The sequence below is a fragment of the Rhododendron vialii genome, chromosome 7a (genome assembly GCF_030253575.1).
Source record: "Rhododendron vialii isolate Sample 1 chromosome 7a, ASM3025357v1".
Classification (NCBI taxonomy): Eukaryota; Viridiplantae; Streptophyta; class Magnoliopsida; order Ericales; family Ericaceae; genus Rhododendron; species Rhododendron vialii.
This window is the reverse complement of record NC_080563.1, coordinates 17818907-17835343: the sequence shown is the minus strand read 5'-3', so window position 1 is coordinate 17835343 and position 16437 is coordinate 17818907. Positions and strand designations below refer to the sequence as shown.

The 16437-nt window shown below is 34.5% G+C and overlaps 1 protein-coding gene across 1 annotated transcript; it reads right to left on the bottom strand.

Moving 5' to 3' along the window:
* Window positions 1-691: 691 nt before the first annotated feature.
* Window positions 692-5761, bottom strand: LOC131333843 (replication protein A 32 kDa subunit A-like). The gene is made up of 10 exons (XM_058368610.1): window positions 5521-5761; window positions 5325-5435; window positions 4042-4139; window positions 3901-3942; window positions 3694-3771; window positions 1803-1881; window positions 1576-1677; window positions 1410-1489; window positions 1124-1192; window positions 692-1051 (listed from the first exon to the last, which is right to left on the bottom strand). Exons 1-10 carry the CDS (start codon window positions 5620-5622, stop codon window positions 967-969), a joined length of 846 nt encoding a protein of 281 aa, XP_058224593.1. The 5' UTR covers window positions 5623-5761; the 3' UTR covers window positions 692-966.
* Between the last annotated feature and the right edge of the window lie 10676 nt (window positions 5762-16437).

Sequence of the window (16437 nt, the reverse complement as noted above, 5' to 3'; positions counted from 1 at the left end):
GAGGCCCCAGGCCAACTTACAACATGGGGCCTATTTTTGTATGTGAAAAAAAAAAGGCTATTAAGAAAGAAAATATAAATGTATACATCATATATTTTTTCTTTATTTTAGCTAATGAAATGATTAATTGAAGCATAACAAAAAACATCAAGAAATATGAACACATTTTTAAAAAAAAGTCTACATATAAGATTTGTCTGTGTAACGAACCACTATGACATTGATTGGTTTTGTCATTTGTGGTACCATTTCTAATTAGACCCATTTTGTGCTAGGTTCAAATCCCAAAAGCTGAAGTCCGCAAGGAAGATTTTTTTCCCAACCACTAAACGTAGGTAACAAGTTCTGAACTCTCAACCACTTGCTTATATTTTCGGTTTATATACATCTATTACTTATTCTAAAATTGGGGGCCCTATTTTGGACCAGAAAAATAGAAGCTTTGGTACGGGCCTCTTAGGCCTTATCCTAGGGCTGAGCCTAGTCCAGGCCTCAACATTCTACTGTACTTGAAGAAAATCTCATTATCTTAGATTAACAATTTTTTACGAGCCAAATAAATATGATATAATACCAACAAGAATTCAACCTCAAAATATATATAGTATAAAGAAAAAGACTAGAGTCAGCTCTGTAGAAAATTTTGGGTCCAAAAACAAGTTGAAAATTGCAATCCAGGAACTAAATCCAATTTACCACAAAGCTGGCACTGATAATTTTCAACACAAACACAAATATGAAGTACCACATGCAGCTTCAGAAAGGCAAGGCAGAAAAACAGTTCAGGCACTGGTAATTTGATGGTCTACCTACAACTGAAGCACACCAAACAAATATCCTCTATACATCCATTAGATCAGCAATAAAAGATGCTCAATCTATTACCAAAAGGTTGTAAATAGAGCACATGCTTTGTACTCAACCCTCAAAGCCAGCACTTCCCTAGGTTAAAATTCTTGAACATAATCAAACACTAGTGGTTGATTTGAAGTGAAATTCATCAATAGTGGAGTATATCATCCCTTCCTCTTCGAGTGTTCTGATAGATTCACTGGCAAGAAAACGATAAGAAAGATAATTAAGGGCGTGATTGTGCATAATGAGAGAGAGAGAGAGAGAGTACATGATCTTCTCCATAGGAAGTTTTAGCTTCTGGGACAGTTCATCCCTATGTACTCCTTTTTCCCGTCCACTGCAAACATAAATTGTTTTCAAATGTTGAAAAATATCAGCAATATGTACTAAGGATACATTAAGCATTAGAGAAGGGATATGACAAAAGAGTTTTGTACTTGGGATTCTGAGAATTTAAAGCTCAATGCAACACATTAAAGGCAACACATTAATGTCTGAAACTGGTAATACCGGCCAAAAAAATCATAAAACAAGCAGACAAATCAATTACTCACAAGTTTGAAGGTTGCTGCAGATAATCAAGCACCATTTGATCAAATCCCTTCAGTCCCTCCACATTAAATTGCCCAGAGAACTAGGGAGGAAAAACAACAAAATAAGATATTTACAATGCTAAAGATATCACAACAAAAGTTAGTTTTCCTAATATGGATCTCATACATGATTTGATGGTGTTGACTGATATCCATTTGATCCATCCCTCAAAGCTGTGATTGTAGATGGAGTCACAGAATAAGACTGAGTTGTGGCATCTCCTTGCAGCTTTAAGCAGATTAAAGACAATCAGCCATACAAGACCAGGCAAGGCATTTCTGAACACCAGCAAGGTGCTTATTTGGTGTTTTTTTGGTGACAATTAGAACCACGAAGGTGTTAAATATTTATACCTTTGTTCTGGAATTTTGCACTTGGAAATGTATACACTCGACGAAGTGGAAGGTAAGCTCATCGAAGTTTGTCACGGGCCTGAAATGAGTCCAAAACAGCTCTTTAAAATTTAAATTGACTTGTGATAATTACAGAGGAAGTGCACCGCCAATTGATGCATGCTACAGAAAAGAAAGGCAGTGTGATGAACAGGTAAGATTTCCTTGACTAATCATTGCACTTCGATCTAGACGCAAGCGATGACATACATCATACATGCATCGTCGTCTATCCGCTCCACTATATAAATGCATGCTACCACAAACATGGTTACCGTACGTACAGCCACAGATGACAAAACTATAGACTACAGACTTTAAAGGCATTTGCAGAAAGCATTATACAATTTAAATAGTGAAGACAATCTTCAAAGCTGTTCAAGTAATTCTACAGCTTGACAATGATATAACAGTCAATTTTTTCAAGCTAACACTAACAAATATGTTTGTCTATCACAATCAAATCTCAAGCTCCTCCAACATGGACACTGATACGGATACGGGGCAAGAAAATTCTAAATAAATGAGGACACAATAAAAAATTTGTATACATGTACTGATATTTAGTTGTTACTTATGTGAACATTCCATCCAGAAACGATCAAAACTAATATCTTTCTAATTCTTATTGTTTCCTTTTCAAATATTACAAGTCAAACAAGAGTTTTATTTTATCAAAATTAATTTATTTGTACTTTTTTCATTATATTTTTGGATTTCATATCCTCAAAATAAACTTTTAGCATTATAAATTGATCCTTGTCATGCTTCCATTCACGTTCAAGATCAGACATGGCTGTCCCCAGAGTGCCCCCGGCGTGTCCCTTGGTTAAAAATAGTTAAATTGATTGGACGAACCATGGTGCGTCTCATACATGTCCCCATTTGTCGAAGCATGCCACATGTGCCCCAGTGTCAATGTAGATACAACAAGCAGGTAAGTGTGTCGGTGCTCCATAGGACATATCAAAAAGGCAAAAAGGATGGATGACAACAAAAAGTTAGGCAGAAAGCCAAACTGAAATGTGAAGAGAAGAAAATAGAATGAGAAAGTGAGTCTGGCAAGTTATGATGCTTAACCAACCCAAGAAAAAACGGGGGAAAACAAACTAATAAAAACGACGACAATTGAAATAGTGCGGAAATTTACATTCAATAAAAGTAACCCGCCCCACAAACTGTTTCAAAGTTTCCTCCTGATGATCAAACATTTTGCCCCTTTTGGGGCAAATTAATGCTGCAGACCCCTTTATCAGTTTTCAATCATGAAGTGACTATGCATAGCAATTTACTCAATTATTGGGAAAAGGAAGTAAAGCCATCTTTGCATATGTACTCAAGACACAGGAACCAAGTAAACGAATGTTTCACACTTAAAATTTTCCAATGAAATGAAACTCAAGTACACTGCATCATGTATGTACTCCGGTCTAAAATCTGAAACATTAAACTTGTAAGTTGTAACTATATTTCGTTGCAATGCAGAGAAATGGATATAGTAAACAATTGACCAGTAGAGTGTCACTTGAAAAGGACAACCGTCTCTCACCTCTAATTCTGTAATTCATGTGGCATGCTTTTACCAAAGTTTACACCACAATGGTTGACAAAATAGAAAACTCTTGCACATTATAAATACTCGAAAGCATATTGCATAACAAAGTCCATCCAAAACACGCCAAATACAGATGTTATGAAAACAATCCTTTGCTTCCATCCACATGTATAATTTAACGTAATAAAACCATGAATGGAAAAGAACCGACTATCAACATAAAACAAAATCCCATAAGCAACAGATGGAATTATTTTGAATTAATACTTAAAACAGAAATTCAAGCAATAGATATACCTAACCGAAAAAGCAACTAACTGCTTACTGCCTTTAAAGATTTTTAGGCGCCCATTGACACGAACATATATTCCATCTCTGTGCAAAGATAAAGAAATCATAAACAAAACACCATGAAAATAACGCATCCTACAAGGAAATCAACAGACTCAATTCACAAAGTTAGACAACAAATCTCCATAAATTCGTATGAGATTGGAAACCTACTGTATGTCTTCCATTTCCTTGGTATCAAAAGCTTCATTGATCCTAATGAAAAAAAACACGTGTTATTGTCCAGATTTCTTTTTCATATCAGACTCTGTAACTAATGCATCAAATATTTAAAAGAAAAGTCCTAATAGATACCATCTGTAACAATGGATTTGTCCTGTTCCATCATCAATAGTGAAAGAAACATCAGTAACCCTTTCAGCCTTTTTAGACACCATACCAATCAGCGTAACCTGAAGCACCAAGAAAACAATAGGACCATTGGGCAGCATAAGAGAAGATCAAACAAAATCTAGAGTATAAAAGGGGTGGGTGTGGGTGTGTGTGGGAGGGGGGGAAGTGGGGCCAAAAAAAACCTAAATATGCAGACAGAACAAAATATGTAAGGTTATAGAATTGGATAAAAAAATTTGCAAGAACAGACAGAACTAAATAGCAAAAGTGCTTTGTAATCATTAATCCAATGCCAAAAGTACCTAAATATGCAGGGAGTGGAAGACATTTGTTTCTCTGGCGAGGCATATCACTGTGCATGGACGAAGGTAAAGAGGGGGGAGTGGTTCGTGCCACCCCCAATTTCAAAAAAAAAGAATAAATAAAAAATTGGGCACTTCTCTTATAATCATTGAAACAAAAGAAAATTAGGATCGATCTTAGACGATTGATGGAATTTTTAAGAATATCGAGTTGCATTTTCATAAATTGATAAAGTATTTTTGTTCTATATTGATAGATGATTAAAACTTTAAATCATTTGGACTTTTTGGAAATGTAATAACTGATAAGTGTATTACTAGTATATGATTTATTATAATTTCACATTCCTGAATTCAACTCACCCGGCTCCTGAGTCCTGTCAGTATGGGTATAACGAGAAGAAGTATTAGTTTAACATAGGGTGCATTGCTTCATTGTTTACACAGTGAAACTTCCAAACCAGGGGCCTCCAACCCTAATTGCCTTGTCCAGGCCGTCCCTAAATTTTTCAGGGCCCAAAGTGAGCTCGTAAAATTGGACCCCAGTGTATTTTGTAACAACTTATAGCGATAAAGTTAACCGCAACCATGATATTATTAAAATAACTAGAAAATATATATTCATACGGCATTGAAGATTCATCCTCAATAATCATGATATTTAATTAAAATCAATATTCAAATCAACCACTTGTCTCTTCTTCAATTTTTTTGAAAAGGTCAGCTCTTGCCGTAAACCAACGATTGATTTCATGTAATAAAGGTTGAATTTTAAAAGATAATATACGCATGACTTTACTAATTGGGAGCCGGTAAGATTGGGCACCCACTTTGCTTGCCTTGCCTCAGGGCCAGTCCTAGACTATTCTCCTAGTTATGTTCCTAATTGTAAGTCCATAAAAGATTTCAAAAACGGGGAAGAAGATCAGACAAATTTCATACATTAGCAACATCGACGCCGTTTATTACGAAATTGGATTTATCATCACCGGAATCAGAGGCTTCGCTGATCTGCTTCACCGTCACAGGAACTAGTCCATAAGTATCACGACCCTGCAATACAACGGTAACCGCAAAAATACATCAGAGAAAAAGGGGAAACACCGAAAACAGGAAATGGTTATTATTAGGGCTTTACTTTGGCAGGAGAAGAGCCGTGGTCGGTGGGCTGAGTGGACTGGGAAGACGTGAATCCACCGCCGTTGAAGGCGGAGTTGGCGTCGAACTGACTGGAGTACATCTCGCATGAAAACCCTAGTTAGAGAGAGAGGAGGAGGAGGAGGAGAATGACGGAAGGGATTTTATTTTACAAGCACATGTACCGAAGTGTTTCCCGCCATTTTACTTTGTAGTTCCCGCCTAGTAATATGGTGTCCTGAGCGCGAAAATACCCCCGGCTTGGAGAAGTTTTTGGGTGCGGCCGTGCCGGTACCCTGCCACCCAGGAGAAGGATCCAGAAATTCTCTCTAACGGAGGCACCAATTTTTATTACATTTGAACAAAAATTTACAATCGAGCACAATATATTTAAATTTCATCATATGAGAAATTTCAAAAAATTCCTACAAATAAATGCAAAAAGGGTTATTATCCCTTTACGACTTCTCCAACTAGAGCGACCATCAAGGGGCAAAATTGGAAAAAATAATGCTCATGCTTTTTCATTAGTGAATTATTTATAATGTGATTGTGTGTGCTTATAACATTATCTAAAAAATTAAGTGCTCTAATTTTTAACCAATTTGAATAGATACAAAGATCTTTTTTTTCTGATCATATTATTTTAAAAGGTTATAATTAATTTTTGTCTTTAGAGATCTCATATGAGAGGCGTAGAACCAAATGAAAAACAGATACTTAAGTGCTCCAATTTTTAATTCGTTTGAATCAGTACAAAAAAAAATTCTCTGATCATTTTATCATAAAGAGTCATAATTAATTTTTTGTTCTACAGCTCTCAAATGAGAACCTAAGAGAGCCGTAGAATTAAATTAAGAGCAGATTCTTAAGTTTTCCAATTTTCAATCCGTTCAAACTGATTTGAAGATCGTATTTGTCTGATCATTTTATCCTTAAGAATCATAATTAATTTTTGGCTCTAGAGCTCTCATAATTAATTTCTGGATTAATTTTTGTAAACAAAAAAATTGAATTGAGTGGGGGCACGTTCCCCATAGTGCATCCGTTTTGGATGTCAATTTTTGATATTCGTACCAATTTCAATTCCTTATATTTTTCAATATGAATCTTAATAAATATGCAATATGGATCTTATTTAATAATTCTCGATCAGTTTTATTATACAAAGTTTTTAAACTCATGAAAAATATTATAGATTGAAAGATATAAGCGATGAAAAATGACTCGAGTTTCAAAAATTGTCAATCTTTTGAGGACGGAGGGAGTACTTTTTTATCCAATATTCATAAAAGTCACGACAATATGGATCCACCCTCTATAAATAATACCCTTACTATCATATCCCCTTCATAAATAATACCCACAATCCTTATCTTGTATCCAAACGGGCCTGTAATTTAATGGCTAGCTGAAGAAATCAAATGGCATCGTACACTTTACTCCTTTTATTTTTTTCTTTTCTTTGAAGACGTTTTCTCTCCTATACCTTTGTTCGGTTTTCATTTTAGTTTTCACTTTCATTTTAGTTTTCAATCATTACTTATATCTCTCCCCAATCACTATCCCTCTTATCTCTCCCCAATCATTATCCATATTTTTAATTATTACTTTAATTTTTTCTCTCTATATCTCTTCAATCAAATTATTACCTCTGTCTCTCAATTATTACCCATATTTCTCTCCACTATCATTACCCAAAAACAAAACAAAACCATCACTCCTATTCGAACAAAGCTAACTCTTTATTATTGTTGTTGACCTGTTAGCATGCGCCGGGTATAGATGACGTTCGGCTTAAAGGCAGGGGCGAATCCAATATAAGCACAAATGGATCACTTGATTCAATTAAAAATAGGGTCTCGAATGAGGGCCCCCCATGACTAAGTAAATAATACATATAAAATATGCCGAAAATTATGATGGTTGCATAGTTGTTCCAGTGGTAGAAAGCTGTGCTCTCTCATGAATGACTGGTTCGAGTTTGGCGCTAGAAAATCTTGTCTCTTTTTGCGTCAATGGTTAAAAAATAACTTTTCTCCTTGAATTTTGACTGAGTTAGGACTTGAACTCACCCTTAAACTGATTTTATGTAGCATTGGTACCATAAAATCATCTACAATGTTATCATTTGCTGCACAAATCAATTAATATAACTATAACTTCCACGTAAAAATTTCAAAAAAAAAACTCTTCTTTATTTTCTGTAATATTTTGAATTTTGTTTAGTAGTATTATTTTTTACAAGCGCATCCCTCGCTCTTATTTTTAAATTGAACCATGAAAGTTAACGTGAGTTCATTTACGACTTTTCACACGTACATGTATAGAACTGGTCCAAAAAGAGTGACATGTCTGTAAAAAATTCCTGGATCTGCCACTGGTCAAAGGAACCATATTCCGCTAGAGACAACACTGTCCTTGAGGAGGAATCTACCAAGCCCTAGATTCCATACCGGTAGGCGGTAGCTGCTCTGCCATTTCTCTCTGTGTTTTTGAAATTTAAGTTGTAACGATATTTTCGGAACTTAACTTGAGTATTTCAGTTGGCTTGTAATCAAGCTATGCTTCCGTTTTTCATTAATTACACAATTCTTATAAAGTACTCCTATTTAACTGACGTCTTCGACATTCGGGGTGTTACATTGGTGGCGAGGTAGGGATGGAGAATGGCCGGCATCACAGTACAGGAAATCGAGGGAAGAAAATCAAATTTATTTTTTGTACAAATTAACTAGGAATTCACATCCTGACATGTTCAATATAGCAGTCTAAATAATACTATTAGCTTTGATAAAACCTTAATGAATTATATACTTTCCCGGAGGAGTCAACTTTCAAGATCTTATTTTTATACTCCTCAATCATACGGTTTTACTAATTGCATTACTCTATTTTCAGTCATTAAACTTAAACAATATGTTATCCGTCCACATTGCAAAAATGACGATTTTAGTAGGTGTCTTATGCAAGTTTACAGATAACAAGTTCACCTACCGTGTAGATTTCGGCCGGGGTGCTGCTGGGCGGCCTGTGCAGTGTGCTGCGTAAGGCGTCACTCGGACGGTCAATCTCGACAATCAATGGTTGAAATATGTTTTTTAACTTTGACTGGAGAAAATTTGTTTTTAATCTGGACCGTTGATTGATGAGATCGACGGTTGTATGCCACTCTATACGCCCACTACATAAGGGTGCACTACAGCACCCTAAGTATTTGTACTTAATATGATCCATCCCTTTTTCATCGTATATGATGTGTGGAATTCTTCTTTATTATTTAAAAAAAATATAGTAAATAAATACAGTTATGTGCTAACTGCTAAGTATATGTAGTATATATCATCCCAAAAGATACTACTGTCACTTATAATAAGGTACTGGGAACTCTAAGTGGCATAATTCTATTGGTTACTCTCCTTAAGATCAAAACATGCTCTATATATAATAAAGTTATCCTAACATTTTAGGGGTTATACATGCGATTTTTTTTATTAATCATTGAAACAAGTTACAACGATTAAAATGATCCAAAGAGAATGGCATTACAATGAGAAAAAAACTGACACTCCAACAAGATTGGCATCCGAGTCCTCGACAATCATTTGCCTCTAAGGACACAAACAGTTGGTGAGGAACCAACCATAATAGCAGAAGGCTAGAACGCCTTTCATAAAAAATAAAAATAAAAAAAGGAAAAAAAAAGCTTAGGTAATCATCAATTCATCATCATCAGTCAATGCCAGCCCTTGGGCGGCAAGAAAGCTAGGAGAAACAAAAGAAATACAATAGCAGAGTAAACAAAGATAATCAATTGAGGCATAAAATCTTCAGGCCTCTCCGTTGATGTCTTCCACATGCACTACTACAATATCAACTACTACAATAAATCATAAAGATCACAGCAATTGGCCGTGATTGTAAGTTTTTCATCACACTCCTGCTACCATGATGGATCTAAGTGTAATTGTAAGTCACTTTTTTTTATCACGGTTGTAAACTGTGATTGAAAGAGAGAAACAATCACGGATCGTTTCTCTTTTATCACGGTTATAAACCGTGATTGTTTCTCTTGGGTGTGATCATTTCTCTTTTTTGGGTGTGATTGTATGTCACTTTAAATCATGATTTATAACCGTGATTGAAAGTTCAAAATGATCACACCGCCGTAAACTGAGATGAAAAATCATTGCGCGTGATCTTTTCTATGTATCTACTAAACCATATTTTCTTGTCATTGCCAAGTTTCGAACCCACGCACCCTTAGTTGATTTCCCAAGCCCTTACTACTAAGCTAGCCAAGAATTTCTATTACATTAGGAAAACAAAAATATTTATACTTACTTTCTAAAGTGTGAATTTTTTTTTTCCCCTTAAAATTTGCTGATTTTTTTGAAATGCAATTAACATGATATTAAAATATATAAAAATACATATATAAACATTGTTTAAAAAATTTTTAAAATACAACAACAGATCTTTTGCAAATCAAAATTAGTTATTGGTCACCAAAAAAATTTCTTGGGCAAAAAAAAAAGTTTACCTAATGTGTCAAACGTATACTCGGAAGACATCCAAAATAACTAAATTTCACTACTACAATAAACCATAAAGATCACGGCTCGCCCAAGTGAAAATTGAACACTAGTGGAATAGTCTGCCAATCGTTGAAGAAACAATTAGGCACCGGTAGAACCTAGTTGTGGGATTTGTCTTCTCTCTCACTCTCTCTCTTTGGGCGTGAAGATGGATGAAACGTAAAGATTTTTTGGGATGAGTGTAATTAGGGTTTATCTTCTTACCTTTTGTATTAAAAAAAAACTTTTCGAAGTTCTCAAACGACATCGTTTTGCTCACATAACTTTTCAAAGTCTGCCTAAATAAATATTAGCCCGCCCACGTGAAAATTCAGACTGCGCGCCTAAATAGGTAGGCTTTTTATCTCACTGCAAGAGTGAGATAATTTATCTCACTTTTTTTCGCGCTAAAGTTTTTTATCACGCTACAAAGGTGAGGTCATTTCTCTTTTATCTCGCCACAAGGGCAAGATTTTTTATCTCATTCTTTTCCGCCCTAAAATCTTTTATCACGCCACAAGGGTGAGATCTTTTCTCTTTTTTATCACGCCACAAGGGTGGGGTCTTTTCTCTTTTATCTCGCCACAAGAGCGAGATCTTTTATCTCATTTTTTTCCCTCCTAAAATCTTTTATCACGCTGCAAGGGTGAGGTTGTTTTTCTTTTATCTCACCGCAAGAGCGAAGTCTTTTATTTCATGCTAAAACCCACTTTTTATCTCAGCTTTGGACTTAAATTGAGATAAAAAAATTTAAATACCGCTTTTTATCACGCTTTCACTGAAAACTGTGTCTATCTCCTTAGCGTGACGCATATCTATTATTGTAGTAGTGATGGCTCAGATATTTCCAAAAATAAAAAATAAAAATCCATTTTAGATCTAGCGATTTGACGCATATCCAAATCAACGATCGATGACTTAACACATACGAGCGAGACAATAATTTTGTGAATAGAAATAAGAGTAAGACAAAACATATTTAATGTATTTGAGATGCTATCCTAACTGCTATAGGAACGATTGTCATGGGTCATGCAAAATTATCCTCCTGAAATGTTATTATATTGAGAAAAATTTCTTTACACCGCTGGTATAAACATTTATTTCTTTCAAATTAATTGCATCGCAACACGTGTCAAAACGGTAGTTCCAATTGATAAAACATGACGACATGACGCAATGCAATTGATTTAGAAGAAACAAATATTTATACCAGCGGTGTAAAGAATTTATTCTCTACCATCTTATATCAAGCTTCACAGTATTAAAAGTTGATTTATTTTTATTATGCAACAATATAATATCTATATTTAGTAGAGACCAGATCTTTTTTTATTTCTAATTTATGCCTCAAATTCACACAAATATTTTACTAGTGAAAGTTGGATGTGTTTTTTGCGCTCCTCATTAGTCCTCAAGATAAGTTGGTCCGAATACTTTCAATGGTAAATCATGATTACGAGTCCTTCTTTAAACACAATATCCATACCCTTTCAGAATTTGTTAATTGATTCTTACGAGCTAGGATGATACATGAGATACTTGAGGACAAAAGTGATCGGTTGGATCAAATAAATTGCTTACATCACAACAAAATGATAGTGATCTTCGATTCTTCTCGCAATAAGTGTTCTAAACAATCATCGCTTAAGATCTTAGACAGCGAGAGATTGTTTAAAATCAACTTCAACGAATCTGAGAAGTGTAAGTTTCATATCAATTTTCTTATTCTAGCTAGCGTGTTGGATTACTTTTTCAATAAATGCCGTGGACTTAACCTTTCAATCTATTATGATTTGTTAACACGATCAAGTAGACGTGTTGATCTTATCTTTTAGTCAAATAAAATATTAAAAATACAAAGTATTGCAACACAAATAATCTATCGTTTGTGCTAACTCCACCGATCTGTATTCAATTTTATGTTTTTGTGTAATATCTAAATGGATAGAGATACTTCTCATAGTGGTATATGCAAGAATGTCTTTTGCCGACAAAAAAAAGAAGAGAGTATATGCCTGGATGATAACGTGTTCATTTTAAGCAAAAGTTTTGAAAAACTTAGAATTTATTTGACTTTGTATTTCATAATTAAATAAATAAATAAATAGTTTTCACAGTTACTTCATTTTATTTTATGCTTAGCACTAGTTAGTGTCAAAACTATGCAAGAAAGAGTGTTTGTAAAAATCTATACCTAATTTTGCATACCGCAGCAGTAGAAAACTATACAAGAAAGAGTGTTTGTAAAAATCTATACCTAATTTTGCATACTGCAGCAATAGAGAGCTCCATCCACTTACTCCATCCCACACAAAACATGACCCTTTCTTTCTTTAGATAGGATGTAACTATAAACCCGTCATTTTAACAAAGTGTCAAAAATTTTGACTCAAAACTAACGAATTGTGGTTCTTTGAATAAAAAACATGCTTGTCTCCATTTGCGTGCATCCATGTATAAGTAATTTATAACCCGACAATGATTTTGAATAATCAATATTCATTTTAGGTATTTGATGGAACTTAAACATATATAGATGGAATTTTCAAAGACAAGTCTAAATAGCAATTCAATTAATTCTAGAAGACAAATTACTGGGACTGGTTTCTTAAAGACAGCTTGTGGTGAGTTTGGCCTAAATTAAATTTTTAATGCAATTGTCATTATTGAATTTTAGTGATATTTTTTTGAATATTCGATAAAATATTTTGGAACTGATCATTTATTTCTACGAGACGACTAAAAAAGTATAAATATGTAAATTGAAGTTTAAAAAAATCCAATGCAATGACGCTAAAGACAACTATTCCAGATTTGTTTTGTATTTAGCAAAGTTTTATTAACCTTGGTCCTTCCTTTTTGTTTTTAAAAATTATCACATGAAAATGATAATTCATAAATTTTGATACAAATTTGACAAAAGTTATAAATACAAAAAATTGAACATGGAGAGTTCAAAATTTAGAAGAACGTGATTACTCCTTTCAATCTTTACAGGGGCATACACAAAATTTTCCCTCAATCTCAAATTTCTTAGTCCATATTTCGGCTTGCTGGTCATTTTTAATTTACTTATATTCAACAATAACATTACTATAAATTTCAAAACTTTGTTTAGCAGAAGTAATTATATTTACTAAATAAGATTCATATTGCATATAAAATGCATTCTACATTATTATATTTAAAAACTAGTGCATGCCCGTGCCTGAAGGCACGGGTTGAACGATCGACACAAAAAAATAAGCACTGAACTCGCGTAAAATATATCATTAACTACTCAATGGATTCAACTATGCAAAAAATAATAACCCAAACATATTCGAGTGACCTTAGTTATGTGTGAACAAATTGATCGTGCCCAAAGGCACATACCAACATAATTTTATCACCACAAAAGAACAAACCAATTACTCGTGCCGACAACACTACCCACAAACTTAGAGTGGATTTACTATTTAAGATAGGAATGTATTACAATCAGATTGGATTTCTACATGAATTCATATTGTGCATCCACTCACTTTCTCTTCCATTTGGTTGAAGCCAACCACCAAAGCAATACAACACACACCACATGACCATAAGAGGAAATGACCAAAACAAAAACATAAAAGACAGGAAGATCTTGCATTCCTTGATCAGATTGCTATGAAGCTAGTTTTCTTTGATCAGATTCACCGCTTTCAGCCCCCTATTTCTACTCGAGTCGGTCCTTGTCCCCAGATGTATCCAAGTCTTGGGGCTAACCCCCCGAAGTTCGGCCTCCATGCTAGCGCAATTATGCAGTGAAAGTGAAAAACGAGAAAGTGTGAAACGGAGGGAGTACTGCATCAATAAGAAACTCCCTTTTACTAAAACACATATTCTTATTTTTCAGAAAAAGTTTTTGAAAAACCCTAGATCATAGGTATATTATAGATTCGCTTTATTTTTATATCTCCTATTAATCAACCCATAAATCAATATCTCAACCGATCAAGGAACGAAAAGCAATAAATAGATGAACACATGGTATGGTGGAAAATCCCTAATTGGCTAAAACCATGAGATTGAATCAAAACACAATAATCATTGTGCAGTTATAATCAATCTTACCTACGATTATGAATCCTCACCTCGCTCTAAGTTCTACTTGTTGAATCCTTGTTCGCTATACTCAGTGCTTGATTGTTGTTATCTTGAATCCACAAGCCTCTAGTAAAGGGGCCTTTCAACCAAGGAGGCATCCCTGTGGGAAGGCCGACCACTACTTTCCATTTGCCTCCCGAAAATCTACCGAAGGATTTTGTATTTTTTAGGAATCCTCCTTATGCTTTTATCAAATAGGTTAAAAATGATATTGCAATCTCTTGGAGATGTCTTGAATGATAAATGATCCACGGATCTCATGTGTACTACATGATTCACTTCATAAGTCCCTCTAGGGTTTTTTCTGAGCTATAAACAAAATATTATGGCTGTTGTACCGTGCTGAATTAACCCTAAAATTGAAGAGATGCGCGTATGTACAAGTCCAAAAACTCGTGAAAATCGATTGATGGTTTATAATCCAATGGATCGAATTTTAGGTAGAAATGTTCGATTGACAGAAGATTGACAACCCGATCGATGTGATAAAACCGATCGATCTACTTTAAGTTCGATCAATCTATTTCTAAGACAACAGATACCTCTCCGCATATTTGACTCATCTTGCAGGCCCCCTTTTCACAATCAACTTCGCCTAACACTTGTTGATGTCCCAGATCACAATACAACTATACTCTTGCACTTACACACTCATTACATGTTGAATACGAATCATTTTTACATAATTACACCTCGATAAAAAGGAATATAAGAAAATGTGTGTTCGGTCAATGAAATTGCCAACACAAAGGAGTTCGGTTTTTTGGAGCTTATAGTTTTCTTCAAATTCTCGGGACATGGTGATAAGAAATCCATTTAGCTCTAAGGGTTACTTCGGTTGGTTAGTGAGTTTGTTTTTCACGCAATTGACAATGGTTCGATTATTGGGATCAAGTCGTAAAAAATTAATTCCTTGAAATTTTTTAATTTCAGTGTAAATGACATGCTTTTGACCATATTAGATAGCGAATTACTTGAGTGCGCGATCTAGCCCGAACCCCACCGTCTAACAACAAAAAAGGGGGGAAAAAAACAACAACCCCTTTTACACGTCCAACTCAAAACAAAAATAAAATCCCCATCTAAATGCTCACCTCCACGTGGTGCGATATTCTCGCGATTGTTCATTTATGAACAGGGACGTGGGGCTCTTCCGATTACGTCAGTCAGAATAATTGCCCGATCACAGCGAGTCGAGTGATCACTTCTTCGGAAGCTCCGTTCACCGGCGATTAAATCGCCGGATCTGACATCGCTTGTGCTATACTAGTAAACTAATAAGACCCCAAGAACATTGCTGATAAAAAAGAAGAAGACCCCAGAACATTTTTTAAAAATAAATATTTATTTCATATTTTTAAACTCAAAAATAATATAAATAAAAAATATTTTTTTGATTTTTTTTACACCGTATTAAAGATTTATCTTTCAAACAAGATTCATATTGCATATTTTTAGATTTCAATAAGCCTATTATTTTTAAACTTGAAATTATTTTCTTAAAAAATAAGTACTCATTTGGCATTCGGAAACGGGGCCTAAATTGTTTGATGGTCTTAAAATAAACAAAGGGCACTGCTATTCGCAGCCCCGTATTTTCTCCCATAACCCATTGCATTTCGGTAAATAGTTGTTGAAAATCATATCTAACATTTCGGTAAATAGCTGTTAAAAACAATATTATATTTCGGTAATTACATGTCGAAAATATGTTCAACATTCGGTAAACAACTGCCGAACATACATTTTCGGTAAATAGCTGTTGAAAAAAATATTATATTTCGGTAATTGAATATTGAAAATGTATCTCAATTTCAGTAATTCACTGTCGAGTATAATTGAAAATTTTTAACGAACTATGGGAGAAAATAAGAGCTGCGAATGGCAGCGCCCTAAACAAACAAAGAGTACACCAACTCATATTAGTACGTCTGTTGCATTAATAGCAATTTACACCCTTACACTTTGTACAGGTTCCACCCCGGACTCTATGAAATCAAATTGGGGACGGAAAGTACATTTATCTTCTTTGTTGTGATTTTTTACCAAATTACTAGCATGGAAACTAGCCAACTACCTAACTTACGAACACACAATCAACACACACCAAGAAGACCCAATTAGCATTCATGAGAAGATTCAACAATTAGCAATCCAAGAACTCACTTGAGTAGTGCCATCAAAATTTTATTAAGGAGGTTATTTGA